The sequence below is a fragment of the Delphinus delphis genome, chromosome 5, assembly GCF_949987515.2.
Source record: "Delphinus delphis chromosome 5, mDelDel1.2, whole genome shotgun sequence".
Lineage (NCBI taxonomy): Eukaryota > Metazoa > Chordata > Mammalia > Artiodactyla > Delphinidae > Delphinus > Delphinus delphis.
The window spans coordinates 86,864,443-86,891,645 of NC_082687.1; the positions used below are offsets into that span (position 1 = coordinate 86,864,443).

General features: G+C 37.1%; 1 protein-coding gene and 1 pseudogene across 2 annotated transcripts in view; both read right to left on the minus strand.

Moving 5' to 3' along the window:
* LOC132426038 (recombining binding protein suppressor of hairless) overlaps positions 1-27,203 on the minus strand; it is a 117,363-nt gene that overhangs the window by 25,059 nt on the left and 65,101 nt on the right. For both annotated transcript variants that reach the window (XM_060012730.1, XM_060012731.1), the window contains 2 exons: positions 19,800-19,838; positions 3,329-3,424 (listed from right to left, as the gene is read on the minus strand). In XM_060012730.1, the coding sequence (XP_059868713.1) occupies positions 3,329-3,424; positions 19,800-19,838 (135 nt within the window). The remainder of the gene's footprint in view (positions 1-3,328; positions 3,425-19,799; positions 19,839-27,203) is intronic.
* Positions 11,132-14,106, minus strand: LOC132425656 (large ribosomal subunit protein uL6 pseudogene; annotated as a pseudogene).

Below are 27,203 nucleotides of genomic sequence, written 5' to 3' on the forward strand. Positions count from 1 at the left end.
TTCTTTGAATTTGGACAGCTGGTCAATATGTACCAAACATTCAGTGAAAGTCTGACCAAGTGGCTAGCTTTTGGAGTTTAACAGCTGCTATAAAAGGACACTTTATGAAACAATGTGCCTTTATTTTCTAATCTAAGCAACTATGACAAACAATGCTTTTATTTGCCACTTGGTGGCGATATGCACACATTTATGATTTCATTCATTTCCTAGCTCAACAGTCAGCCTTTATTTTCAGAGAGTGATTCAACAAGTTTTTCCTCATATCCTGAGATGAGGTCTGGAAAATACCTTACAGATTCAAAGAAACCTTTTTATTTAGCCCAATATATAAGATTAGACAAAATCCAAACACATCATTTACATTTTTTTATTTTGGCAGAATCATTACCCTTTGATGATTATTCATACTTCCCCTAACACAAAGTTGAAGAAATGTTAATATGTCTACTGGCATTTCCATATCTTTAATAGAAATTTGCCTCTAGACAAAATAATTTTTTCTTTAAGTTTATTTTTCAATTTGAAAAGACCTTCTTCGATTAAAAAGTAAAACTAGCCACTAACATACTAAGTGGGATACCAAATATGTTATGCAAATAAATACTCATCATTAGGCACAAAAGTGAATCCTGAGAATGATTTAAGATTTTAGGATAAAACTTCCTACCCCAATATTTCTAGCATCATTCACTGGAGTTATTTTGTAAGCCAAGATGACTGTGGTCATGTCCCCAGGTTACCTCATGCCTAATGCAAGAAAGAAAGCAGATCTTCCTCTTTCCGCTGCACTCCACTAAGGAGTAAGGGAAAAGAACTCTTCCAGTAAGAAGCCCTGCCAGTTATCCAGGAGGCTGACCTGTGTTAGCAGCCCCTGACGACTAATGCCTTTTTAAAATCAGGTAATTTTAATAGGTTTTTACCTTTACTGTGAAACTAGTGTATGTCTCTTCTGGAAATTTTAATAATACAATAAACATAGAAAGTAGTTACTCTGGCTTTTTCATCTTTTTTTTTTTTTTTTCTTCATTCTTTGGAGTCAGAAGCTTAGATTCTTTGAGCTTTCCTCTGACTGGGGTTTTAGACCCACCAGGCTATACCCCAAATAATAGAAAGAAATTGAAAATAAGGGCAACCATAATAACAGTTAACCATTAAATCACCTATTTTAACTTGATAAACCACTATAGCTTTGTATTTTTAACAGTGACTAACAAACAGGAACCTTATCTGGACTAATCTTTTGAGTAGCTCTTCCCCTTCTGTTATCTGCACTGGGCCTCAGTTATCCACCGAAGTATTTAAATGACTTAGTGACTTTTAAAATTCCCATCCAAGATGCTTTTGCACAGTACCTGGAACCTTACAGGTTGTGAGAAATAAAGAATAAATGAGTTAATAAATGAATCCAATTGTATTAAACTGAGCAACACTGCCCAGGTTGGCAGCTTATACAATGAACATATGTTTTCCTATCTTCATTAGATCCAGCCCAATCTCACTCTGCTAATGGTACAAAGAGAATCCCAGACAAAGTGAAGTTTACAAAGTTTGTGTTTTTTAGACGTCTTTAGGTTCTTCAGGTACCTTTTCCATCTGCAAGCCTTGCTGTAGATAATTAACACTCAAACATAAAATGCAAGGCTATGAAAATTAGGGAAATGAAAAAAATATGAAATTTGGAATTACAGACCCAGGAGTTCTAATCCTGGTTTTTATCAACTCCTAACTAAAGTGAATCTGGGCATATTTAAAGTCTCTAATCTTTAGTCTCCTCACTCACAGAATGGGGATTAAAGCATGCCTACTTTACAAGATTATTCTGAGGATTAAAATTTAAAAACATCTGTAGGGCATTTCCAGAACAATGTCTAGCTCGTGACTGGTTAAAGGGAAGCTGTTCCTTCTTCAGATTCACTATGAAATACAAGGCTGACCATTTAGACCCATCTCAAGTAATGAGGGTATTGACTTACGCTGTTTTGCTTGGTTGGGGGGAAGGAGACAATCTCCTATATACACGTGATATCATTATTGGCGGGGGGGGGGGGGGGGGGGGGGGGGAGGGGGGCAGACAGACCACCTGAATTTCCCGTACCAACTTCATGCAAAAAGGGGTCACTATCTCGATTTGGTTTCTTTGTCCCAAACTGCAGGTACCAACTTCTTCACATATTTAACTCTAAATCAGATGATTTAAGTTCCATTAGTAAAGTAATCAGAAATTTAGTAAACTTGAATAACTAAAAAAGAACACTTGGCAGTATGAGTCCTAAATGCTGTTTTCAGCTGTTCATCCTCTTTGAGGATAACATTATCAACTAAACAGTTTCACCTTTTTTTCAGCTCAGATTTAGAGGACTTTGAGAAAGAGACTATTTAAAATTCTTCCAGCCTGTAAATTAATATACTACCTTTCCCTTCTCTTATGCATATGCTAAGATCTCCTTTATCTCACAAATTCTAAGATTCCACTCATTCCTTTCAATCCAACACCCAAACCTGAGTTTTCATTCCTTCTCCCAATTCAGTTTTGGTGCCTTTCTAGCCAATCCAAAAAAATCTTTCATCTTCCCCCATAAGCAGCCTTTGTCTACAAAATGTTTAACACAAAAATGCTGTCTGAAAGACAAAGGCTTGAGAAACTATTAACAAGAAAATTCCAGGAACCAAGTGAAAAAACAAATAACAAAAATCCACAATTATATACCAAAAATGCTGAAATTTTAAAAATACTAAGACAAACACTAAATATTAAAATCCCTATTATAATTTAATTTTGGCTAATCTGATTTATAGGTCATTTCTGTAGTGCCACATTTATGTGGTATGAGTACCAGCTCAGCTTTGCTGGGTTTTTTAACCTGAATAGGCACAGGGTCAGGGTGGAGAGGGCTGGGAGTACTTTTCTTCACAATCACTGCATAATTCAACTTGGGGGTTTGTTTAAGCCTTTTTCTTTTTAAAATGGTACTTTTGGGGTCACATTTCTTTATAAAACTACATTTTCCACCGAAAGGAAAGCTACTTTTTGAATGAGCTAATGTATCACAGAAATACTTAGAGAACACCATGCAGCCCCAAATAAAAACTATGGATTATTTCATTTTGTGAAATCACGGATTTAACCAGAGGATCTTTACTAAATAAGCCACAATTTACTTTGTTTCTCCCTCTTCAATAGAGACAAATCCCCCATTTTTCATTTTGTACTTGCAAATTAACCCAATAGAAACCATCCTCTTACTTGTATATTAATACATCACATGCAAATTCATGATAGCCATTATTAGCCATTAATTATCTACCAGAAAAACAATAATCTTACCTTTTTTCATTTCCATATGACTTCTGTGCAACTTTTGCATGAAGAATAAGTACTGTTTGATCCCCTCGCTCTTTTAAATAATTTCGCATAGCTTCCCTAAAATAAAATATAAATATCACCATTACAGGGGTAAGATTTCGAGTATTACTATGCTCTATAATGAGAATACTTAAGAATATGTTTCAAACAAGCAACTCCAAAAATGAAAGCAATAAAGCAAAACAAACCCATGAACTAAATTTAAAGAATATTATACAATGGGGAAATATATACTGCTCATCTTCAACTCTATTCTTTGTTCTTTGAAAGAAGCTGTCCCTCGCTCTTGGAATTTATGATATAACGCAATTAAACCACAATTACAACTTAGAGAATAACCAGAATCACTATGTACACTGCTAATTAGGCTTTAAACCCTTTATAAAATTAATGCATGCAATACTTTTGTATTTAATAATCTGATTCACTACCACCACTAGCCCCTCTCCTCCAGCTATTAGAATGAGTATTTTTTACTGAATACAAAGCCATAAGAAATCCTTAGGTCATACAAATTTATTATTACATGTTCTTAAAGTAACAACCCTACAAAAGGACTAAGAAAGGGCTACCATTTATATACAGATACATAATTACTCTCAAGGATGTTACTAAACACATAAAGTTAATAAAAGCTAATGCAAATTAGTGAAAAACAATTAAATTTTAGAAAAAATACAATGTTAATTATTTCAAGCACAAAATACTCCAACTATCTATTTACTATGCAAGTGTATAAAAAATTCAATGTCTTAAAAATATTTATTCACCCAATTATTTTGCTAAGCAATATAATAGAGTATGAAGAACACAAGGTCTACACAGATCAAACTTTACATTTCTGAATCAGTAGAATCCCAGTTCTTGAGATGTTTAACACATTACAAAATAAAGCAAAAGTGCTTCAAAGGCAATCATCAAGAAACTTTTAATAAAGTGAATGCTATTTTTATTTATAAGTAAAAGACAAATGTATAGGGGATAGCTACAGAATAGTAGTAAGTTATTAAACGTGGGGAATTCTAGACTTCTGGCACTTTGAAACTAAGTGGTCTGGGGCAAATCTCTTAACCTCATCTAGCTTGAGTTTCTGTATCTGATAATAACAATAATGCTGACATAACATAGAGTGGTTGTGGGGATTAAATGAGATGACAGCGTTTATGTTTAGTGACTGAAAACCTTTTGGCTCAAGGCAGGAATGGTAACACTGGAATCCAACAGATTGCACATTATTCCTTACCACTGTAACAAAGCTCAAAGTCCAGTAAAGACAGCAAAAAATGTTTGGAAAACAAATTGTAATGAGATTCATGTTCCAAATAGAGGTATGACCAAAGAGCTCCAATAGGGAGTGCCTATGTAAAGGAGGGGAGGGGTGATAAAGGACCACTCCTGGGAAAATTTTCTTAGAAGAGCTAACTTCTGAAGGAAAAGGAATAGTCACAGTAAGTGGGAGGAAGAAAGAGTAAGGCATTCCAGGGCCAGGGAGAGAAGTATGGACGAGCAGGAATGACCCTGCAAATTTGGGTACAGCAAGAGATTCAGGCTGAGGAGTAAACCAGCCACAAAAAACAATAGTAGCTAAGATTTCTGGAGTGTTTACTATGTGCCAGGCCCTGAATAAATGCATTATTTCACTTAATCCTCAAAATCCAAAAGGTAAGTATTGTTAATACCATGGTGAATGTCTTGCAATTAATAAATGGTAGTCAGGAAACTGAAACAAATTCTCTAAAATTCTTAAGTGAGCCATGGCAGTGAATAAAATTGAGAAGTTGGGTACAGTCAAATTGTGAAAAGCCTATCAAATCCCTTGAAAATCTGACATTTGTAAACTTAAATACTAAGTATAAAAATTTAAGCTAATTCAAATATCACCCTATGATAAGATGGTGATAAAAGTGGTAGCAGGTAATAAAAATTTTAAGACACCTAGAAAAAACTTAAAATAAAAAAATCCATCTCTTTGAGAGTTAGGAAAAGATCATCATTTAATTTTATCTCCACTCCATTATAGAAAAACACCATGCTGTGGAAAGTGGATTTTCAATCTATACAAAAGGCAATGCAAGATCTTGAGGTTTCTTTTAAACATACAGTTAATTTTCCTTTATAGTTAATTCTAGTGGTGAAATAGAGAAGGGGTTTTAGAAAGCATAGAGAAAAGACAAACTTGAAAAAAGGCTGACACACCAAGAAAGAGGTAATAGAAGACAGTACAGGAGAAGACAGGTTTTAAGTCTTTTGTTTCAGGAGAAGCAAGTGTTAATAGGTTCTACTGGACAAATGTCAACTCTGAAGTGCCCCAGAACTCCAAGCTGGAAGTATTTAATAGGTTGTTGGAAACAACCATCTGTAGTTCCAGAGAGGGATCTGGGCTGGAAAAGTAGGGTTCATTGGTATACACAGTTCATAAATAAAGCCATGGTAGTCAATGAAGTCTCCCAGAAAGAAAACACAGTGATAGGAGAGTCAAGAAGAAAATGTATAAAAGGAAATGAAGAACTGGTAGGGGTAGAACTGAAACTGTCTATTAGATGCTACGGAAGGAGACAACCTCAAAAGAGGGGAACAATCAAAAGGTAAGATGCTGGAGAGGTGAAGGTCACTTTAATTTTAGCAAGAAGTCTAACAGCCACCAGCTAAAGCCTCACAAGTTATTTGTAAAATGAGAGGCCACTGTCATGCCTAACAAGTAAGAAAAGAGCCATAGGTACTATCTGGAAATACCCTCTAGGGAATGGAGAAAGAAGCTGACTATGTACAATGATTGAAAATCGGTATTGAAGGACTGGCTAATGTTGAAATCCATAAATGATAGTGTCAAGTCCCACTAACATTCCAAGAGAATAGAGACAGCACATTCTCAAACCTGCTGGGTACTGGACAAGAGGTGCAGCGTGGAGAGGATAACGATTAATAAGGGATTTGAGGTGTTAATAAGTCACGTGACTGACCATAGCATTCAAGGTAGATAAGAAAACAAAAGCTAAGCCAGGAGAAGGTCAATATCTTGACAAAACTGGCACAGAAGCCCAGTCACTGGCATAAAAAGTGAAAAGTTGCTATATACTTGAAAAACAAAATTTTAAGAAACCATTTTAAATATATTTCCCCACGCTGAATTCTATTTGCATTTACAGTCTCTATTTTATCATTTAGCAATTACTTGATATGTTGGTCATATTTCATGTCTTTTTTCCTTGTCTTCCCAAAGAGTATGCAAAGCCTTTAAGACACACTATTAGGTACATTTTAGAAATGGAGGAGGGGTTAAGTAACTTTCCCAAGATGATACTGAAGTCCCAGGATTCAAATTTAGGCAGTCTGGCTTTGGAGGACAAAATTAATACTATCAGATACTTTTGCACTGGTATTATGAGAACAGCTTTGGTATGAAACAAACAGGGAGAGGTCTGACTCTTGACGCCTGTCAATTACTAAGCCTGAGTTTTCTCACCTGTTTTTTTTTTTTTTTAAAAGACAGTAATAGCTCATATTGTGAAAAATATTTTAAATTAAGTACCCCCACAAACTGACAAATATCCAGTGTCAGTAAACTCTACCTATTATTTTCTGAGAACAATGGCAGGAGGGAGGGGAAGATGGAGGTCGGAAGACTTACACTGAAGTTTAAGGGCAAACTTGAAAATGACCTGGAGGTAAATCATCAGGTGTCTCACCTGACTTGCAAGGCACAAGTTTTTGCAAGCATAATAGGTAAGCTGCACTTTTATACATCTTCCCATTAAAGATTTATTGAGAACCTATTACATCCCAGGCACTGGTTATCGTGCTAGCTGAACTGTTCACAATAATGATTACGACAAAAGATTACAGATCTCAAGGTACTTATGATGAATGCAAGATGACAGCTCTAGTTTTCCTTGTCTTTTCCCTTCATATTTATAATACAAATTCTTGAAAAAAGCAATTAGAACCTTAAGTAACCATTAATAATAGTTGTCCTGTAGTAGTAATTTGCCAAATAGCTTCTTTCAACAAGAAAAAATTTTCCTTTGTTAATAGAATATCAAACGTTAAAATTATGTTATCTGGCAGTTAAAGGTTGACAGTTTTGTTGTGCACCTTAAGGAGCCGTTAAAAAAGATATAGGCAATATACTCAAAAGAAACACAATTAAAAAGTAAAGACCATGGAATGATAGCCCATGTGCTCTTCATTTAGTCTAGGGTTTGGTTAATTGAATAGGGTTTCAATTTCAGCAGTGTTGACATCCTGGGCTAAACAATTCTTTGTCGTGAAGGAGCTGTGCTGTGCATTGGAAGGCGTTTAGCAACATCTCTAACTTCTACCCATTAGAAACCAATAGCACCTTTCCTACAGTTGTGACAACCAAAAATGTCTCCAGATATTGCCAAACGTCAGAGGGGTAAAGGGGGAGGTCACCTGGGTTGAAAACCAGTGGATTAAAGAAAACCAAAAATGTTCCAACAATAAGTTGAGAAAATCACTCAGTCTTTTTAAGAAAGAATGAGGGAAATTTTGTCATTTGAAAACATAATATAGGTGCTGTAAAAACGTTACCAGTAGAATTACTACTTTGTATTACTGAATTGTTAAAAAACAGTAACAACAAAGCTAAAACTCATAATTTGTTGTAACAGTTACTATCTAACAAGTTTTGAAGCTTATGTATTCTTTGTTATTTCATTTAATAATTCCTTATAAAATATTCATTCTGAATGAAAGCCAATTAACAATTATTTGAAGAACACCATGGAGCAACTATTTTTGAAAGAGTTTACTCACTTAAAACACATTAGCTTAAACGTTTAGAAAATCAGAAAATTTTACCAGTATTTTTACTCACATGAAAGCATGGCAAATGCCATTCTAGTTTGACATGTTTAAACTATCACCATCTTCGTCAAACTTCTGGCTCTTTTTTCCTTTATAAACGTCTTTTTTTTTTTTTTAATATCGCAAACAAAATTCACAAAAAAGAAAATCCTTAACAGTGTTAACCCCTATTCTTCTGAAAATAGAACCCTTACTTCCTCACCACATTCATGTATGCCGCCATGATTAGGCCAAGGGGCACATAAGTGATTTAAACCAGATGTACATGTGCGTGCACACGTTGGGGGCTGGGGGGAAAGCATTTGAGCTGGGAGCTAAAGTCCCAACTACTCAAGGAATGAAGTGGCCCACAAACTTGGAAAGTCCAGACAGCCATCCTTACAGATAGGATCAGTCCCTGTATTACTCAAATTGGAATTTTGTCACTTGTAAAATCCAAATAATAAAGGTTCCAATGTGAACTGTCTTCTGGTAAAGAAACCTAGTTTTGTTGTATCAAGTGTGCCCAAAGTAATTCCATACACACACCTCTGTACCTGCAAACATTTTAGAGAGCTGCAGTGTATACTTTGAGTAGTATTCAGTATACTGAATACTACTACAGGCCACAGGTCAGCAAACCACACTAGCAGCCTGTTTTTGTACTCTCTAGGAGCTAAGAATGCCTTTTACATTTTTAAAGGGTTGTAAAAAAGAACAGAAGTCTATGCAACAGAGATAGTATGCAGACCTCAAAGCCTAAAATATGTACTACTTGGCTCTTTACAGAAAACATTTGCTGACCCCTTCATAAGCAATAAAAAATAAAATGATTTTAAAAGAAAAGTTGCAAAACTGGAATTTCCCTGGTGGTGCAGTGGTGAAGAATCCGCCTGCCAATGCATGGGACACAGGTTTGATCCCTGGTCCAGGAAGATCCCACATGCTGCAGGGCAATTAAGCCCGTGTGCCACAGCTACTGAGCCTGCGAGCCACAACTCCTGAAGCCCATGCACCTAGAGCCCATGCTCCACAACAAAGAGAAGCCACCGCAATGAGAAGCCCACGCACCGCAACAAAGAGTAACCCCCGCTCGCCGCAACTACAGAAAGCCCACACACAGCAACAAAGACCCCAAACAGCCAAACATAAATAAATTTATTTTAAAAAATTTTAACTGTGTCAGAAAAACTGTGCTTTTAGAACACTATCTAAAAGATCATCCTCTAAATAACAACACACTTTTTCACTGTTGTTTAAGTTGGAAGATGGGGGTTAGGATAGAATAGGGTAGGTTTAAGAGATTTTTTTTAAGGGAAAGAAACCCTCTCTGAATTGAAGTGTCCAACCTCCATACACCGCAACGAAAAGCGATATAAAATTCCTTATTTATTCATTCATTCATTCATTTATGGCTGTGTTGGGTCTTTGTTGCTGTGCACGGGCTTTGTCTAGTTGTGGACAGTGGGGGCCACTCTCCACTGTGGTGTGCGGGCCTCTCATCGTGGTGGCCTCTCCCGTCGCAGAGCACGGGCTCTAGGCGCCCAGGCTTCAGGAGTTGTGGCTCGCAGGCTCTGGGGCACAGGCTCAGCAGTTGTGGCGCACGGGCTTAGCTGTTTTGCAACATGTGGGATCTTCTCGGACCAGGGCTCGAACCCGTGTCCCCTGCCCTGGCAGGCGGATTCTTAACCACTGCGCCACCAGGGAAGCCCTAAATTATTTTTGATCAAATACAAGACCCTAAAATTTTCCTAAAACGGAAAAGTCTTTAAAGGAGAAATGAGAAAATATGGTGAAAAAGAGCCGATGGGACCTAAACTTGCCATACTGTCAGAAGGGAAAATGTCCTGACTTTTGAAATTAAGGTTAAATTTTTATCACAGAATTGGGAATTGATTTTACATTCCAATTTTCTGTTTTATTCAAACTGTTTTACTAAATTGCTTTATACTAGCTTTGATAATAAAGAGTAAAAAATCTAAGTTTGCCCTCTTTAAGAGATTTAAACAAAAATAAAGCTTACCTAAATTCTCCCCTAGAAGACACACTAATTTCTTTTAAGGTATTTTTAAAGGGTAAAATGCTACTAACATTTTTTACAGCTTTACTGAGGTTTAATTGAAATACAGAAAAATGCATTTATTTTCAAGTGTACAATTTGCTAGGTTTTGGCATACGTATACACCATCAGCACAATCCAGAAAGACAGTCATCATTCCCAGTTTCTGTCTCTCCCCAACCCCAAGAAACCACTGATCTACTGTTATTATAGATTAGTTTGCATTTTCTACAATTTTATATAAAATTGTACTTTCTCCTGACTTCTTTAGAAAATTGGACATAATTATCCTAAGATTCCTCTATGTTGTTGCATGTATCAATAGTTCATTCCTTTTCATTGCTAAATAGAAAGCCATTGGAGAATATACCACGATTTGTTGGTCCATTCACGTGTTGGTGGGTATTTGAGTTATACCTATATGGCTATTATAACTAACACTTCCACAAACATTTGTATTCAGGTCTTTGTATTAATACGTTTCCATTCTTCGTAACTGAATATGTAAGAATGAAATGGCTAGGCCATATGGTAGGGGAGTTTTAACTTCTTAAGTACCATTTTATTGCACTTCACAGATATTGTCTCTTTTTTTTTTTAACAAATTGGAGGTCTGTGGCAACCCTGCATCAAGCAAGTCTTTCAGCACCATTTTCCCAACAGCATTATTTTTTAATTAAGGTAAGTACTTTTTTCCCCCAGACATAATGCTATTGCATTAGACATAATGCTATTACATTATAGCGTAAACATAACTTTTACATGCAACAGAAAACAAAAAAATTTGTGACTTTTTTCCCCCAAATCAAAAGAGCTTTTATTGCATCTTTAAAATACCACAAATGAGTCCGAAGAATCATCTGGCATCTTGCTGTTTCTGTAGCCAGACCACTCAAATATTATTCATCAGCCTGCTGAACTGTTTCTTTTTTCAGAAACATAGATACCATCCAAAAATTTTCTGATATCCTTGTTTTTAACTGTTGGGGCTTGCTGAATCAAAGCAGCTAAATTTGACACAAGTTCAATGTCGTTTCCTTCAAGAATCAACTCATCTTTCTGGACCTGATACTGAACAAGCAACGCCTGGCCTCATCCAAACCCTGAGGATGTATTTTTCACCCCCAAAATTTTGGATTTCAACAAGAGAACCATTCTCCTGAATATCAACATTGATGGGGAACTGAGCATATACAGACCTCATAACATAAGTCCAGTGTAACACCCTTGATCATGTTTTGTATACAACTACAGACAGTGCAAACAGTCGCCAGTTCCCTTCTATTTCCCCACCATTTGTGAAGCCAGAGTGTCTTCTTTTTCTTTCCAAGGAGACTGAGTTCTACATTGATGTGACTGAAGTCCCTCCACAGGGTGCCTCTAGAAAATTTGTGTGTCTTGCCTGTTTTCGTCTAAAAGCTGTATAATTTGACATTTTACATTTAGGTCTATTTTGATCTAATTTTTGTATATGGTTCCAGGTATGAATCATAGTTATTTTATGTTATGTAAGTGGTGGGTGCATATGGTTATCCAACTGTTCCAGAATCCTTTGTTAAAAACCCTTTAGCTGACTAAACTGCCTTTGTACCTTGACTGAAAAACTTATCTCAAGAACAATTTCTGGCCACTATTCTGTCGCAATGATCTACTTGCTATCTTTAAACCAATACCATCCTTGATTACTGTAGCTATCTAACAAGCTTTGAAATCAGGTAGTGTTAAGTTCTTACTGCCCTTTTTCAAGGTTGTTCTGGCTAGTCTAAGACATTTGCATTTGCATCATAAATTTCAAAATCAGCTTGTCAACTGCTATAAAAAAGCCCATTGGGATTTTGATTGGGATTATGTTGAATCCATAGATGAATTTGGGAAGAACTGACACTATTGAGTCTTCTGCTCAAAGAACATTTATTTAGGACTTTTCAGCAATGTTTTGTAGTTTTCAGTACATAGTTTTTGCACATCATGTGTCAGATATTTTCCCCTAAGAATCACATATTTTTTGATGCTACTGTTTTTTAAATTTCAATTTCCCACTGTTCATTACTAGTATAAAAAACGCAATTCATTTTTGTATGCTTTATACGTTGACTGTGTAGCCTACCACCTTGTTAAACTCACCTATTAGTTCTAATAACTTTTTTTTTTTTGGAAGATTCCATAGAGATAATACTGATGTCTACAAATAAAGTCAGTTTTACTTCTTTCCAATTTAGATGCCTTTCTTTTTCTGGCCTTACCCGTACTAATTAGAACCTCAAGTACAATGTTAAATGGAAGTGGTTAAAAGTGGACACCCCTGCATTGTTCCTGATCTTGAGGGAAAACATTCAGTCTTTCACAAGTATGGTGTTAAATGTAGTTTGTTTATAGGTAACCTTTATAATAATGAGGAAATTCTCTTCTATTCCTAGATTGATGAAAATTATGATGAAGAATGAAATGTCAAAAGCTTTTTCTAAATCCCTGAGATGACCAAATGATTTTCCTTTTTTGTTAATGTATTAAAATGACATTGATTGATTTCCATTTCTGAGATAAATCTCATTAGATCACGATGTATCATCCTTTTAATATATTGTTGGGGGACTTCCCTGGTGGTGCAGTGGTTAAGAATCCACCTGCCAATGCAGGGGACACGGGTTCGAGCCCTGGTCCAGGAAGATCCCACATGCCATGGAGCAATTAAGCCCATGCGCCACAACTACTGAACCTGTGCTCTAGAGACCGTGAGCCACAACTACTGAAGCCCACACGCCTAGAGACCCTGCTCCACAACAAGAGAAGCCACCGCAATGAGAAGTCCATGCACCACAACGAAGAGTAGCCCCCGCTCGCCGAAATTAGGGAAATCCTGTGCACAGCAATGAAGACCCAATGCAGCCAAAAATAAAAATAAAATTTAAAAAAGAAATAAACATCAAAAAAAAATACTGTTGGATTCATTTTGAAAAACTGTGAAAACATTTTATATCTGTGCTCATAAGGAATATAAGTCCACAATTTTATTTTATTTTAATGTCTTTGTCTGCTTTTAGTAACAGGGCATCACTGTCCTAACCGAATGAACTGGGAAATGTCCTGCTTTCCAGTTTTCTGGAAGAGTATGTATAGAACTGGCATGATGTATTTCTTAAATGTCTGGTAGAATTCAATAGCAAAATCATCTAAGCCTGGAACTTTCTATGTGGAAAGTTTAGAATTACAAGTTCAATTTCTTTAGATATAGGGTTATTCAGGTTATCTATCTGTTTCTTCCTGAGTAAGCTTTGGTAGCTTGCCTGTTTCAAGGAATTTGTGTATCTCTTCAAAAGTTGTTGAATTTATCGGCAGAAAGTTATTTCTAATATTTGCTTGTTATCCTTTAAATATCTGTAGAATCTATAGTGATATTACCTTTCTCATTCTTGATGCTAGTAATTTATACAGAAACAGATTTCTATTTGATATGATTATCCTTCTGTATGAAGGATTTCTTTAACATTTTTTGTAGCTCAGGCCTGTTTATGATTAATTCCTTTTCAGTTTCTTATGTCTAAAAATGTCTTTATTTTGCCTTTGCTAGGTATAGAATTCTAGGTTGCCATATTTTTCCCCCTTGAGTACTTTCAAGCTCTTGTTCCACTGTCTTCTCCCTAACAAGGTTTCAGATGAGAAACCTCTGTCATCCTTATCTATATCTTTTTTTCCTCTGTATATAATTTATCTTTTTTTCTCTGTTGCGTTTAACATTTTCTCTTTATCACTGACTTCAAGCAATTTGATGATGATGTGGTTTAAAAAAAATGATAGTTTTTGCACTTGGGACTCACTGAGTTTCTTGGAACTGTGGTTTTATAGTTTTCACCAAATTTAGAAAATTTTCAGCCATTATGTCTTCATATATTCTTTTAGTCATACCTTCCCCTTAAATGACTCCAATTACATGTATATTGGTGTATTTGAAAATAAACCACAGCCCATTAATGATCTTTTTTTTTCCAGATATTTTCTCTGTGTGCTTCATTTTGGATAGTTTCTATTGGTATGCCTTCAAGTTTGCTAATCTCTTCTTCAACAGTGTATATCTGTGATTAATCCCACCAAGTGTATTTTTTCATTTAAATACTTTAGTTTTCATCTCTAGAATTTGCTTTTGATCTTCCCTTTTTTATCTTCCAGGTCCTCTATTTAAGTTGTTCAACGTCTCCTCTAGCTCAGGGATCTACAATTACAGCCTGCATGTCGAACACAATCCACCACCTATTTTAGAAATAAAGTTATACTCCAGTATACAGAAATGTCCATTGGTTTACACATTGTCTGAGGCTGCTTTTGTGTTACAACAGAGTTAAGTAGTTACAACAGAGGCTGTTTGGGTCACAAAAATACCTACCATTTTACCCTTTAACAAAAATTTTATACACTCCTGGTCTTAGCTTCTTTTTTTTTTAAACATCTTTATTGGAATATAATTGTTTCACAATGGTGTGTTAGTTTCTGCTTTATAACAAAGTGAATCAGCTATACATACACATATATCCCCATATCCCCTCCCTCTTGCGTCTCCCTCCCACCCTCCCTACCCCACCCCTCTAGGTGGACACAAAGCACTGAGCTGATCTCCCTGTGCTATGCATCTGCTTCCCACTATTTATTTTACATTTGGTAGTGTATATATGTCAATGTCACTCTCTCACTTCGTCCCAGCTTACCCTTCCCCCTCCCCATGTCCTCAAGTCCATTCTCTATGTCTGTGTCTTTATTCCTGTCCTGCCCCTAGGTTCTTCAGAACCACTTTTTTTTTTTCGATTCCATATATATGTGTTAGCATACTGTATTTGTTTTTCTCTCTCTGACTTACTTCACTCTACATGACAGTCTCTAGGTGATCTTAGCTTCTTAAACATAAAGAAGACAAATGTAATAACTGTTTTAATGTCTTTGTCTAATTTTATCATCCGTATCATTTCTGGGATGGTTTTGACTGATTTTTCTTATTATGAATTATATTTTCCCTACTTCTTTTTACAATTGGTTATTTTGATTAGATGTTAAGACACAATGAATTTCATCACCTTTTTGAGTGCTGCATATTTTTTATTCCTTTAAATATTCTTGAGCTTTGTTTTAGGACACAGTTACTTAGAAAAAGTTTTATCCTTTCAACCTTGCTTTTAAGTTTTGTTAGGTGAAACCAGAGCAGCATTTAGTCTAGGCCTAATTTTGTACCACTACTGAAACAAAACCCTTCTGAGTACTCTTGTTGATGCGCTGTGAATTATGAGATTTTTTTCCACTTTGGCTATTGGGAACAGGCACAATTCATAGTATTGAGGGAGCTCTAGGAATTCTTTCCTCTAATTGTTTAGGTTGTTTTTCCTCCCAACCTTCGGTAGTCTCCTCACACAGGTGGTAATCAATACTCAGCTTAAGACTAGAGAGGACCCTCTGTAGATCCCTGGAACTCTGCATAGCTCTTTCCTCTCCAGTTCTCTGCCCTAAGAGTTCTGGCCACCTTAGCCTCCTTATAGTCCCAGCTCTACCTCCACAACTCATGGTGCTTACTAGGCTCCACCTGGATTCCCCTTCCCTACATCATGTACTGGAAACTTTCTCCAGGCACTAAGCTGAGGCAATTGTAGGGCTCACCTCATTTGTCTCCTGTCTCTCAAGGATCACTGTCCTTTCTTGCCTGCCATTCAATATCTTGAAAACCACCGTTTCATATATTTTGTCCAGGTTTTTAGTTGTTTTAGGCCGAAGAGTAATTCTAGTCCCTGTTACTCCATCTTGGCTAGAAGCAGAAGTCCTAAAAGCTACTAAGATTTTCCAAACAGGGAAAACTGCTTAAAGGGTAAATGGAAAATCATGATAAAGTAGATGGGACCTAACTATATTATTGTTTATATTTAAGGAAAGGAAAGGAAATTTTACATATGCAGGTAACTATTCATCAAAATATATTTTATCAGGGACTTCCCTGGTGGTCCAATGGTAAAGAATCCACCTTCCATAGAGTCTGTCATACAGAGTGAAGTAAGTCAGAAAGAGAAAAACAAATACCGTATGCTAACACATATATATGGAATCTAAGAAAAAAAAAAACAAAGTTCATGAAGAACCTAGGGGCAAGACGGGAATAAAGACACAGACCTACTACAGAATGGACTTGAGGATATGGGGAGGGGGAAGGGTAAGCTGGGACAAAGTGAGAGAGTGGCATGGACATATATACACTACCAAACATAAAACAGATAGCTAGTGGGAAGCAGCCGCATAGCACATGGAGATCAGCATAGCACAGGGAGATCAGCTCGGTGCTTTGTGATCACCTAGAGGGGTGGGATAGGGAGGGTGGGAGGGAGGGAGACGCAAGAGGGAAGAGATATGGGAACATATGTGTATGTATAACTGATTCACTCTGTTATAAAGCAGAAATTAACACACCATTGTAAAGCAAAAAAAAAAAAAGAATCCACCTTCCAATGCAGGGGACATGGGTTCAATCCACATGCCGTGGGGCAACTAAGCCCACGTGCCACAACTACTGAGCTCACGCGCCTCAACCAGAGAGCCTGCGTGCCACAAACTACAGAGCCCACATGCTCTAGAACACGTGCACCACAACTACAGAGCCCATGCGCCCTGGAGCCTGTGTGCCACAACTAGAAAAGAGAAGACCTGCACGCCACAACTAGAGAGAAGCCCGTGTGCCACAACAAAAGATCCCGCATGCCTCAACGAAGATCCTGCGTGCCACAACTAAGACCCGACACAGGGCTTCCCTGGTGGCGCAGTGGTTGAGAGTCCGCCTTCCGATGCAGGGGACACGGGGTCGTGCCCCGGTCCAGGAAGATCCCACATGCCACGGAGCGGCTGGGTCCGTGAGCCATGGCCACTGAGCCTGCGCGTCCGGAGTCTGTGCTCCGCAACGGGAGAGGCCACGACAGTGAGAGGCCCGCGTACCACAAAAAAAAAAAAAAAAAAGACCCGACACAGCCTAAATGAATGAATGAATGAATAAATATTTTATCGTTAGGAGTCACATGAACCTATTGCTGCTGGTAATGAAATTAAAATATTTATCTATTAAATTTTAAATTTCAAAATGCCTATATATGTGAATTAAGCAATTCCAGTTAGAATTTCAAGATATATAAAAATAATTGAAAATATATTAACATGGACCTGTGAGATAAGTTATATTTTCCCAGCCCACTTGATCTGAAATACACCTTAAATTTTTTTTTTTATTTTGAATTTCAGGCATTTCGTAACAGAAAAGTTATGAAAGCACAAACAATTCCTAGTCCCCATTTCCCCCAGACTCTCGAATGTTAATATTTTACCATATTTGTATATTATGGGTTTTTGTGGGGTTTTTTTGCGGTACGAGGGCCTCTCACTGTTGTGGCCTCTCCCGTTGCAGAGCACAGGCTCCGGACGCCCAGGCTCAGCGGCCATGGCTCACGGGCCCAGCCGCTCCGCGGCATGTGGGATCTTCCCAGACCGGGGCACGAACCCGTGTCCCCTGCATCGGCAGGCAGACTCTCAACCACTGTGCCACCAGGGAAGCCCTATATATTATGTTTTTAAAACCATTTAAGAGCACATTATAGACATAAAGTCCCTTTTTCCCAAGATACTTGTGTTTATTTCCTAAAAAGACAGTCTCTTATACAATCACAATGCAATTATCACTGGTAATAGATTTTATTCAGATGTCTCCAACTGTCCCTCTAATGTCCTTTATTGGGGGTGGGAGTATGGAGCAGTATTGAGAAACAGCTGTCCTCAGGCCAAATCAGAATAGCCTTCAGTTTGTTTGTTTTTTTAATTAATTTGAGCTGGAACACAGACACACCATTCATTTACATATTGTCTACAGCTGATTTGGGGATGCAAGAACAGAGCTGAAAAGTCAAAACAAACTCAGTGTGCCCCAAAAAGCCTAACACTTTTATTATCTGGTCTATTACAGAAAACGTTTGCCAACTCCAGCTTTAGAGCACAAGAAAAATTTGTTCCTGCTCCAGGTTCAGTTGAATTTGTCATGTTTAACTTAGTTGTCATGTCTTTTTGGTCTCCTTTACTCTGTTACTCCTCAGTCTTAGTTTTTCGTGATTTTGAAAATTTTGAAGAGTAGATGCTGTTTATTTTATAGAAATGTCCTTCCATCTGTGTCTGTCTGATGCTTCCTTATGCTTAGATTTAGCTTATGCATTTTTGGCAAGAACCACTACAAAAGTGATAGTATGTCCTCAGGATGCATATGATACTTAGTTGTCCATTATTAGTGATGTTAATTTAGAATGCTTAATTAAGGTGGCATCTGCCAGGTTTCTTCACTGTCATGTTACTGCTTTTCACTTTATAATTAACCATACTTTGTGAAGATATGCTTAGACACTATAAAAACACTTTGTTTCTCATCAGACTTTAAACCAGTAGTTTAAGAATTCACTGATGATGTTGGCCTGAAACGATTATCACTGTAACGGTTGCCAAAATGTGCTTTCCTAGGTCCATGATTCCTTCTACACTTATTAGGTGGAATTCTTCTGTAAAGAAAAGCTATCTCCTCTCCCCCATTTATCGAATTATTTATTTAACTCAGTGTAGACTTCTAAACTGTCCTTCTATTTTATGGGTTTTAATCTATTACTATCATTATTTATTTTATGACCAAAGTGTCCATGATTTGGCTAAAAGAAGCCTCTTCAAACTGGCTCCCTTTGTGTGTACTTCTGGCATGCCCCTGTCATTCTTTGAGTGAAACAGCTTTTTTAATAATAGTAATAATGTGGAAATAACCCAAATGGCTATCGGTGTGAATTAAATAAGGAGCAGTGGGAAGACAAGGAAAATCTATGGATACACTAAGGAGAACAAGGTAGAAGATCTACAGTTAACAGAACAATGGTAGAGTATGATGCCAGACTTTAAAAAGAAAAAAGACAGGTATATGTTTATACACACATACGATTTTCTTGAAAGATACTAACGACACAGGGTAGCATTAACTCTAGGACTGTAACTGTGGAACTGAATGTCTTATTTTTATTTTACAATCACTGATGGTTAGAAATTTTTAAAATCATTTTCAAGACTAACACTTTTAAATTTAACATGTGTAATTAAAATGCATACCGTAAAAAATTACATAATTAGAATATAATATTTATAGTCTCATTAAAAATGGATAATATCTTTGTTTTAAAATTCTCTTCTAAAAGCATTTAAGTATCTTTCAAGTTCCAGTTGTGATCAACAAATTGTGACTGGCTAATGAAGCTAGATATAGGAAACTATCTTTACATTGTAGCCCTTGTTATAGTAACTATATAATACTCAATATTAATTCTTGAAAGGTTTCATTTTTCCCTTTGAACTGTATCTTCTTACCCTGTTTTTGAAGGGAGAAAAAGGGGAGATGTGGGGAAGGGAGGGTGGAAATACGCTCATGATCTAGATACCATTATGTGAATAACTTCTTGCAAAGAACACCTAATATAGCTTCCAAAATGACAGGATCTAACACTTTTATGAAATGTTTGGGTGAAAGACTAACATAATGCTTACCTAGTAAGTCGTTTAGGTGGAGGCCGCTCACCAAATTTTCTAGAGAAAAAATAAGAAAAAAAAATTAAATAGGCTGTATGACATGCTCCACAGTAAGCTTTTTAGGCACCATGAAATCTCCTTTATGACTTATACTTCAACCCTACTAAAGTCCAGTGTAAAAAGAAATCCTCTAGTAAACACCTATACCCAGTTATAACAAAATACATTCTTTAAAACCATTCCTAAACAAAACAACAAACTCTAACTAGGCCTGACACATCCACTCTAAGCATGTACCATGCTGATTAGATGAGGATGACAGGTACCTTCCAGAGACACCTTGCTAAAAGACATCTAACCAAAGACCCCCCTGCCCCAGTCTCACATAATCTGGAGCACTCAAAAAAATCCTCACAGCCCAAGAGGTGGTATAGAGCTCACAAGTGTTTACCATGTGCCAGGCACTATGTTATACATTTTTTCCCTTTTTAATCATTATAAAATAATTCTGGAAGATACATATTGGCCCATTTTAAAGATGTAGAAAGCAAGTTGCCCAATATCACAGAGTAAATTAAGTGACAGACAGAGTTAAGATTTAAACCTAGATGTTGACTACTTAATTAGTTTATAGCATATGGCCCTTCAAAAATAAATATGCTACATGTACTAGCATAGAAGCATCTCAGTTGTTTGGGAGAGGGCAAAGAGAAAAGCATGAGCAAGGATAAGCACAATTTAGGTTGGAATTAGAAATACATACACCATGCAGGTTAAGAGAAAGACTCAGAGTGAGATTAGCTGAATTCAAATCTATGATTTGGTATTGGGTTGGCCAAAAAGTACCTTTGTTTCTTAAGTAAAAATAAAAGACACATTTTTCATTTTCACCAAGAACTTTATTGAACATATTCACTGTTTTGTTCTACTACCTTCTGCCATTTTTCAGGCAACTTCATAATTCCATTTTCCCAAAACTTTTTATCTTTTTGAGCAAAGAACTGTTCCAGGTCCTTTTACAGTCTTCCAAGGAATTGAAATTTTTTCGGTTAAGAGAATTTTGTAAAGACCAAAATAAATGGAAAACCAAAGGTGCAATGTCTGGTGAATACTCGAATGAATCAGAACTTCCCAGCCAAGCTGTAACAGTTTTTGCCTGGTCATCAGAGAAACGTGCAGCCTTGCGTTATCCTGGTGGAAGATTATGCATTTTCTGTTGACTAATTCTGGATGCTTTTTGTTGAGTGTTGCTATCAGCTGGTCTAATTGGGAGCAGTACTTGTTGGAATTAATCGTTTGGTTTTCCGGAAGGAGCTCATAACAGAGGACTCTCTTCCAACCCCACCATTACACGACATCCCCTTCTTTGGATAAAGACTGGCCTTTGGTGTGGTTGGTGGTGGTTCATTTCGCTTGCCCCACGATCTCTTCCGTTCCACATTGTTGTACAGTATCCACTTTTCATCGCTTGTCATAATTTGTTTTAAAAGTGGAACGTTTTCATTACATTTCAGTAGAGAATCGCATGCGGAAATACAGTCAAGAAGGTTTTTATCGTGCTATGTGGAACCCAAACATGAAAGCGATTAACATAACCAAGCTGGTACAAACTATTTTCAGGGCTTGATTCAGATATATTGAGTATGTCTGCTGTCTCCCACGTGGTAGAACATTGATTGTACTCAGTTAATGTCTCGATTTGATTGCTATCAACTTCAACTGGTCTACCTAACTGTGGAGCATCGTCGAGCGAGAAATCTCCAGCACAAAACCATGCAAACCACTTTTGATGTGTTCGATCAATCACAGCACCTTCTCCATACACTGCCCAAATCTTTTTTTGCATTTCAGTTGCATTTTTGCCTTTCTTGAAATAATAAAGCATAATATGCTGAAAATGTTGTTTTTTCTTCCATCTTCAATATTAAAATGGCTAAACAAAAATTGATCAATTTTTTTTTTTTTTTTTTTTTTTTGCGGTACGTGAGCTTCTCACTGTCGTGGCCTCTCCCGTTGCGGAGCACAGGCTCCGGACGCGCAGGCTCAGTGGCCATGGCTCACGGGCCCAGTTGCTCCGTGGCATGTGGGATCTTCCCGGATCGGGGCACGAACCCGTGTCCCCTGCATCGGCAGGCGGACTCTCAACCACTGCGCCACCAGGGAAGCCCCAAAATTCACCAATTTTGATAAGTCTTTTTTTAAATGCATGCTGATATGACAGCTGTCACATACAATCTAACAAAACTGTCTCAAATGAAGTTTTAGACAACTAAGCGCTACAAAAGCCATCTTACGGACAAAACTGAACGAACCTTTTGGCCAACCCAATATTTACTTCCTGTGTAGCCCTGAAATTATTTGACTCTCTACACCTCAGTTTCCTTCCTCATCTGTAAAAAGGACACAGTGGTTGTACTGACCTCAAGGAGTTGCTGAAGGGATTAAATGTGGTAATTAACATATAGAAGATACATAGAACAATGCCTGGAATACAGTAAATGACGAATAAATGTTAGTAATTGTTACTGTTTTTTAGTTATAAATGGTTATGCCAAAATAACTAAAGATATTAAGTGTGATATTAATAAAGATAAGTATAAGAGGAAGAAACAAATCCCTATGTGATGATCTCCTATTTCCTCTGAAATAAGATCTTCTGAAAGACATGGCGGAGGCACACAGCACTTGAAGAAAAATGATCAATAGAATTTTGTTTTCTTTTTAAAGCAGGATTGCAGTTATAGTTTAAGTGAGTTGTTCATAATCACAGTTATAGGTTTGTGAAACCTAATTTGACTTAAGATTTCTCTACTATATTTGTCATATTTTACATAATTATTAACTTTGATGACTGAAGTCTTAGAATCCCATGTACTTCCTTTTGTTGAGTAATTTAATGCTATATGACATTGTTTATGAACTCCATTTATAAACAATGGGCATCTGTGACTTTGAATATTTTGGTATTTTAGTTAACTCTAAAATATTGAAAAGTGACTTTAATTGAAATAGCACTAAAAATGAGCAAATAATCCAAGTTTCTGTCAGAAGAATTAATAACAAGTAATTCTCATTGATTTTATCCTATAGGATGTTCAATTTTAAATACAATGATTTAGTAGTAATATAAGCAAGGCTGCTGAAGACCGTAGTTTTAAAACACTGAACTATTGGCTAATCCATGATGTGAACTCCAATTATGAAGTTAAAGGCTCTACTCCTGAATCTTTTTCCACAGGAAAGATTTTCTTTTGAACCTTTGAGATTGACTAAATGTACCACTGCAGCATATGATTAAAATAAAACTGCCTCACTAGAATATTTTTACAAAAACCAGGAAGTTTAAGACAATCTTTAAATTACTTCTTCACATATGTATTTAAGAGCAGTTATACTTTATAGAAGAAGCAAATTGAGGTGTGGCCAGAATCTAACTAAGGGCTTAAAATGGTGAAAATTTTAGAGAGAGACACAGTTAACAAATGAAATAAAACTTTTCAGTGAGAATCACGATGCCACTAACCCTTCAAACTAGCTAATAACTCCAACCATTAAGCATCCTTTGGGATCTAACACAGAATTGAACATAAGTTTATTACATGGCTAGTAAGAGATCCACTGCACTCAAAATACAAATGCAAATTGTTTCTTGGTGCTGTGAAATGCTTACAAAATTAGATTAACAACTATATGCTGATTAAAATATGTGTCTACATTCTTTTTTGGAGCTACCCATTAGATGAAGTCAACAATCATATAGCATGCTTGTGCAATATCACTCCTGCCCCAATAAAAAACATGAGCAAGAGAACTCAGCAATTTGCCTGCTAAGCCTAAACAGCATTTCAAAATGATGCAGTGTTCTGTCTAGGTGCTATCCTAAGGCTAGAAAGCTTATAAATGTTAATAAGATTCAACTGGTTCTTCAGTATATAATAAAGCATCTCCAATTGTGTGCAGTCTCAATCCTCTCTTCAATGCATATGCCATCACATTCATATCGATCCCATTAAAAACTAATGGTTGGGGCTTCCCTGGTGGCACAGTGGTTGAGAGTCCGCCTGCCAATGAAGGGGACACGGGTTCGTGCCCCGGTCCAGGAAGATCCCACGTGCCGCGGAGTGGCTGGGCCCATGAGCCATGGCCACTGAGCCTGCGCGTCCGGAGCCTGTGCTCCGCAACGGGAGAGGCCACAACAGTGAGAGGCCCGCATACCGCAAAAAACAAACAAACAAAAAAAGCTAATGGTTACTGCAAATATCATATGATATTGCTTATATATGGAATCTAAAATAAAAGGGTACAAATGAACTTATTTACAAAACAGAAGTAGAGTCACAGATGTAGAAAACAAACTTATGGTTACCAGGGGATGGGGGGGAGGGATAAACTGGGAGATTGGGATTGACATATACACACTACTATATATATATATAAAATAGATAATTAATAAGAACCTGCTGTATAGCACAAGGAACTCTACTCAATACTCTGTAATGGCCTACATGGGAAAAGAATTTTAAAAACAAAACCAAAAAAGAGCAGATATATGTATATGTATAACCGATTCACTCTGCTGTACACCTGAAACTAACACAACACTGTAAATCAACTATACGCCAATAAAAAATTAAAAAAAGAAAACCTAATGGTTACTGTATCTATTAGAATGGGAGAAGGATCAGAAAATGAGGTTTCCGAGAAAATTCATAAAAGTGTTTAGTAGGTTCACAATGCACAATTCTGAAGCTCACAATTGAACTAAATTCTAATTATTCAATAAAATTCATAGGTCTACATATTTAAAACTGTCATTATACCAAGATACTATATGCACCCTATACTTATCAAGATCCATTTTCCTCTACTAATCTGATGTATTGATAGAATATACAAAACTTCAGGAATTATCTACTACAGAAAGAAGGCCCATCTTTAAACATGAGTGACTTAAGAAAATTCATAATGTATATTTACATTATGCAATCAAAATAACCAGTTTTCAGCAGAAATGACAAGTCAGCTAATAATTACTCAGAGACTGATTATGATTTAAAGATTAAGTTCTATCCCGCCCTTTTGCAGTAGGGAATGGTGAGACAGGCCGGTACAAATTTTTTATCTTTACTTGTAATCTATTTTTTGAAATTTTATTTATTTATTTATCTTTGGCTGCTTTGGGTCTTCGTTGCTGCGTGCGGGCTTTCTGTAGTTGCGGCGAGCAGGGGCTACCCTTCATTGTGGTGTGCAGGTCTCTCATTGCAGTGGCTTCTCTTGTTGCGGAGCTCGGGCTCTAGGTGCACGGGCTTCAGTAGTTGTGACTCGTGGGCTCTAAAGCACAGGCTCAGTAGTTGTGGTGCACCGGCTTAGTTGCTCCATGGTACATGGGATTTTCTGGGGCCAGGGCTCGAACCCGTGTGCCCTGCATTGGCAGGTGGATTCTTAACCACGGAGCCACCAGGGAAATCCCTTGTAATCTATTTTTAAAACAAGATATCTATTGACGTGTTGACAACTGAAAACCAGAAATAAATTGGATCAAACAAGTTTAGGCCACTCTTCCATAAAACACTTTCATAATAGGTGCCCACTATATTTAACAATGCAAAAACAAAAAAATCTAAAACCTTAAGTACCCTAGGAACACCTTTGATTTTATGAAGTACTGACTTAATTCCTCATTGTAACAAAGAATCACTGTTATCCAATTTCTCTTTTTGATTATTATAGGTTGTCAATATCTCATTTGCATGAGTAGGTTTCTCAAATTTTTTGCACACTATATAAAGCATAGTTTTGATTAAATGTGATCATCAACCCTGTTATATATTTAAAAGAAAAAAGTTGTAATTCTGGACTTTTTTTAAGTAACAAGCAAAGGTTAGCTTATATAAAGGTGATTACCCTTTTCTTCTATTATGTATGCTTCTCCCTCATATTGGGATTGGTGAACAAAACACAAAAACCTATGTGCTGGATTTCCCTGGTGGTGCAGTGGTTAAGAATCCGCCTGCCAACGCAGGGGACATGGGTTCCAGCCCTGGTCCGGGAAGATCCCATATGCCGCGGAGCAACTAAGCCCGTGTGCCACAACTACTGAGCCTGTGCTCTAGAGCCCGCGAGCCACAACTACTGAGCCCACGTGCCACAACTACTGAAGTCCACGTGCCTAGAGCCTGTGCTCCGCAACAAGAGAAGCCACTGCAACGAGAAGCCCACACACCACAACGAAGAGTAGTCCCCACTCACCACAACTAGAGAAAGGTCGTGCACAGCAACAAAGACGCAATGCAGCCAAACATAAATTGGGGAAAAAAAAAAAAATCTATGTGCCATCATTAGTAATGCTCATATAATACTATGGCTCAAGAAAACTTACACTGCCCAAAGTATCTATGCTGTAAGTATAATTTTAGGTTAGCAAACTCATTTGACTTTAATTTCACTAGCTTTCCCTTTCTAAGATAACAATGATCTTTTATTCAAAATAGAAAGAACTAGGGAGAATATTATTATAGCTAAATCTATTTTCATATACCTGGCAGTGTGAGGATTTTTTTAATTTTGCCATCAATCACTAAACATAGCACTTCCTACCTATAAATAGTATTAAGATTCCCACATATCCTCCAATCCATTTGAATTTTCAAATAAGTAAAAAACCTGCATACACTTTACACACTTCTTTTACTTCTTTTTTGCTCATGGTGGAGATGTAATATTGTTTTCCCCACAACAGATACATTTCCTTCTATATTAACCAATCTGTTAAGGAAGTATATGACTACAAATGTATTGAGGACAAACATGATAATATCAAAACTTCACTATCTTAACACCTTTTCTAGCTAACAGATGATTCACGTGAGAAAAACCAAGTCAAAAATCAAAAGGCGGGGGCTTCCCTGGTGGCGCAGTGGTTGAGAGTCCACCTGCCGATGCAGGGGACATGGGTTCGTGCCCCGGTCCGGGAAGATCCCACATGCCACGGAGCGGCTGGGCCCGTGAGCCAAGGCTACTGAGCCTGCGCGTCCGGAGCCTGTGCTCCGCAACGGGAGAGGCCACAACAGTGAGAGGCCTGCGTACCGCAAAAAAAAAAAAAACAAAAGGCGGGTGTGGAAGGATAAGAAACAACTTTTTTGAATATAGAACAACTTAGTAATTACACTGCTAGAATACTGTCTAGTAACAATATTAGAACTTCCAAGTTTAAAAACATAGAGCTGGATGGAAAAGCAAGCTCAAGTAATGTGGGAAAAACACCTTTTCTAGCTAACAGATGCTTTACACGAGAAAAACCAAGTCAAAAAGCAAAAGGCGGGTGTGGAAGGATAAGAAAAAACCTTTTTGAATATAGAACAACTTAGTAATTACACTGCTAGACTACTGTCTAGTAACGATATTAGAACTTCTGAGTTTAAA